Here is a 4,439-nt window from a genome sequence, read left to right on the forward strand (position 1 = left end):
GCAGGTTCAACCTCACACACTGTGCAGCCCTCCCCCCTCTGCTCCCCCAACCACAGGCCCGCACACCGACCAGCTCGACTGTGCAGCTCTGTGATTGGCAGAGAGACGGGGGGATGCTTGAGTGACCCACGCAGCACCCTATGCCGGGTCGCTACAGCACATACAGTTCAAACAACCACAGAGCTAATGCAGCGATAGGCAAATGTCAGAGGAAAGAACACTGTGTTTAATCAAGAGAGAAGTCGGTTTAAAATGTTAAGTTAACATTTGCAAAATAAAAACAGGAACATTTACAGCAAGTAATCTGCTCAAAACTCATCCAAATTTCTCCTAAACTTCCTGCAGTTTTGCATTAATTATTTGGGTTATCAAAAGTTGATTATTATGCATTAAATATAATAAGAAGTATCAATAAAATGACACATACTAAATGTTAGACCTGCTTTAACACACATCTTAAAAATGGAAATATCCCGTTTTCTATGTGAACTGCAAATACTTTGACATAGAAACCTGCACTAAATAAAATAAAATAATGTAATTTATTGAAAATAGTAAATAATATCTGCAGAAAATCTGTGAATTTCATCTGAAAACTAAAATGCTTTTTCTTTGTGTGCAGGAATCAATATTTATAATGATCAACCCCCCCTCAATCTTTTAAGCTACAGAAACACTAATCCATGACTGTCTGCTGCTCACTGGGTCATACACACACACACACACACACACACACACACACACACACCTCACACACAAACACACACACACACACACACACACACTCTCTCTCTCTCTCTTTCGTACACACACACACACACACACACACACACACACACACACACACACACACACACACACACACACACACACACACACACACACACACACACACACACACACACACACACACACACACAGCTCTCACTCTCCCCTGCATGCATTCTGTCTGCCCTCTTCCCAGGGCAAGCTTTGTGCTCCAATAATGCACCGGGTTGACTATTCATGCTCATGAAACATTCAGCGTAAGGGATCGTTCACTTATTCACTCGCAGTCAGTCTCCACAACTTCTGCAAATAACACACACACACACACACACACACACACACACACACACACACACACACACACACACACACACACACACACACACACACACACACACACACACACACACACAAACACGCACACCCACACACACACACACACACACACACACACACACACACACACACACACACTGCCCTGGTCTCCAAAGCATCAATAGGCCCAGCTGCACCTCCAACAGGAGCAGCTCCACCGTAACTCCCCCAAAATGACAGGAAGCATCTTTTGTAAATCCCTGCTCATCACTCCAAATAGTGAGGGGTTATATAAGCATGTTCAGTGTTCCTCTCTGATCAGGGAGCCCTCTGCAGCAGGATTAAGCTGCAGGAATATTTGTGGCTCATGCAGAGCGTGTGGTAGATTATGTGCTGCTGTTGTTTTGCAGATTAGTAGCTTAAGATGGCAACCACATGACAAGCAAAGCACTTGTTGAAACAATTTAGGATCCATGTTGGGATGGTGACAGCTCAGAGGGTAAACCTCAGGACTGGATAACTTTCTCTGGCCTTATTGTCCCCTCTTAAACAACCGTGCTGGTGTTTCTTCATGTATAATTCCATTATGACCATTATTAAAATAACAGTCATATCATCCACACCACATTGCTACTGTTTCTTTTTAAAACTGAAATCCTTTTTAATTTCTGCCACTTCTTATTTGATGCAATACAAATAAAAACTACTGCATGTATGTCAAATTAAAATGATACCTTGATCTGGGAGAGCTTTGCTGTGAAACTACTGTAACATGTTAAGGTTTAGTTGTCTTTGTGTGAGAGTTTGGCAGAGTATGTTTTATAACATTTCCCTGCTTAAGTACACTCAACTCCATGAGGTATGGCTGGTTTCCATTGTTCCACCTATGAGATCTGATTTTTCATATAACTGTCCTTTGACTTAAGGAATAAAAGAACTAAGGATAACAATAATAATAAGTCAATCATTCTGATGGGTTTTCATCAGAAATACTGTATTTAAAAACGATTATTCCATAAAGAGGCCATCGGTAGAACAAACTTCAACTCCATGGATCAACAATAATAAGAAATAATGATAATACATGTTATTTATAAAGCACTTTTCCTGGTGCTCAAAGCGCTTAATAACAGTGTTTTAATGCTTACACTTCGATGTGTTGTCCGGCTCAGTTTCTCATGGCGAAGGAACGGGAAGTTCTTCAACATTGGGAAAGATCCCAGGGTGACGATGCGGAAACGCTCGGGGACGCTGGAGATCGGTTTCCGTAGCGGCGGGCGACCGGAGGACTATGAGGGGGAGTACCAGTGTTTCTCCAGCAACGACCTGGGAGTGGCTCTGTCCAACAAGATCCTGCTGCGCGTCTCCAGTGAGAACACAAACACACTTCCTTTGAAAAGACTTGGACATAATGCATACATTAAAAAATTAACAATATCTTTATTTATTTTTCTTTACACATTCAATAATTACATAGCAGTTACATGATAAGTACATAAGCAAAACCAACAAACAAAATACCAAAAAACAGCTTGGTTTTGGACATACATGGTATACAGGTTACAGTGAGGCTGCCAGATTTATAGAACTGGTCAGATTTGGCCTTTTAGTTGTAAGATATTCCAGGAGAACCAACTCAAATATAATTTTGGGCCAGCCTTTGAGAGATGGGACCTCATCTTTAGTCCGTATTATCATCCAAGAAACTTGTTTCAATTTATTCAGTTATAATTTAGATTATAGAGGTTACAATGCAACAACAAGGTTTTATTGAATACTTATGCAAAGTGACAGTGCACGCTGTCAAATATCTGTTGACCACAAATACAACCACCAGTAAAGCCCTCTCTGACCTGTAGTTCTCCTCCCCTTCCCTCCCCTTTCTACTCCCACCTCCACCCGTCCTCCAGAGGCTCCTCTGTGGCCTAAAGAGGTGCTGGAGCCCGTGGTGGTGACTGAAGGCACCCCGCTGGTTCTACCCTGCAACCCCCCACCAGGCCTGCCTCCTCCGTTCACCTTCTGGATGAACAGCGGTGAGCAACGAATACACACAAATACACACACACATGCACTCAGGACATTTGTCTTTCTCTGTGTGTGTGCTGATGATTTTCTTCCCCACTGTATAAGCCTGTCAAAATGACTGTCAACCACTATTGGTGCGGTTGTATCATCATTATGATAGACTGTGTCATTGGAGCAATGTTTGTATGGCGATGAAACAGCAGATGACAGCTGTTTGTTTACTAGTTTTATATAAAGAGGGAAATAGATGCGAGTTATATCCTATCCAGCTTTCATATTACTCAAATATATAACTTCCTTCTAAAATGGAACACAGGGTTGGTTTAGAGGCTGACTGCATCTCTCTCACTGTAGCTGCAAAATCATAAAGAAATAAAACTGAAAATGAACTCAAACCCTAAACTGCCGCTGAGGCACAGGAAGGCACGTCTCAGGCAGGGAATAATTATCTAACGTCCAGCCATGAACAGCATTTTGTTTGTCCAACATGTACGTAATCACCACGTGCCCAACTCACCCAGTGCCCATAACTGCCTTCAAAATGAGAGCATACAGGATTAGTTTTACTAAGAAAGATAATTACAATATATAATGATTAATTTAATAGAAACAACAAACAGCTAGACATATATGTTTGATTACGAAACCACATGAATCAATGTATAGCTCCAACACTCATGTTTGCTGTTCAATCAGCATCCCCAAAGAACAATAATGAAGGTGCTCAGAACATTTTCGTTTTGTCCCTTTAAAATGTGAGGCTGGAGGTCTATCAGGTCATCTAGACTAGAGAGCGGCTTCATTTCACTCTTTTCAAGCCGTTTGTCACTAATGACCTCTAGGCAGAATGCCTTGCTTTAGTCTTTTATCCCTCCTGCTCTCTCAGGTTCTTTCTCTCAGCAGTTAGACAGGGTCTGGCGTCCTGTCCTCACCTCGCCCCTTTACACTGTATTGTCCTGCTCCCAAGTGTGTGTGCGTCTGTGTGTGTGCTTGTAGACCTTGTGTCCAGCCAGAAAGCCACTCTACACCACACAAAGACATGCCCTTTGTAGTTAAAAAGGTAGATAGTGCAGCTATACTAGATGCTCCTTACAATATGTGAACCTAACAGGTGAAAAGACTATATCACACACACACACACACACACACACACACACACACACACACACACACACACACACACACACACACACACACACACACACACACACACACACACACACACACACACACACACACACTTTTCAGCTAGAGACTTCATTCCAACTTTTAAAATGATCACAAGACCTTCGACTATTCAAATCTTATTCAGATTTTTTTATATACTTTAC

General features: G+C 42.0%; 1 protein-coding gene across 1 annotated transcript; it reads left to right on the plus strand.

Annotated features, from left to right (window-relative positions):
• Positions 1-2,255: 2,255 nt before the first annotated feature.
• On the plus strand, positions 2,256-3,116 carry LOC104961208 (neurofascin-like; the record flags this gene model as incomplete). The annotated part of the gene is made up of 2 exons (XM_010789453.1): positions 2,256-2,452; positions 2,994-3,116. Coding segments are annotated over 2 exons (320 nt in total), but the record flags the coding sequence as incomplete, so codon positions are not given.
• Positions 3,117-4,439: the final 1,323 nt, after the last annotated feature.

The sequence above is a fragment of the Notothenia coriiceps genome, unplaced genomic scaffold (assembly GCF_000735185.1).
Source record: "Notothenia coriiceps isolate Sejong01 unplaced genomic scaffold, NC01 NC01_scaffold00032845, whole genome shotgun sequence".
Taxonomy (NCBI): domain Eukaryota; kingdom Metazoa; phylum Chordata; class Actinopteri; order Perciformes; family Nototheniidae; genus Notothenia; species Notothenia coriiceps.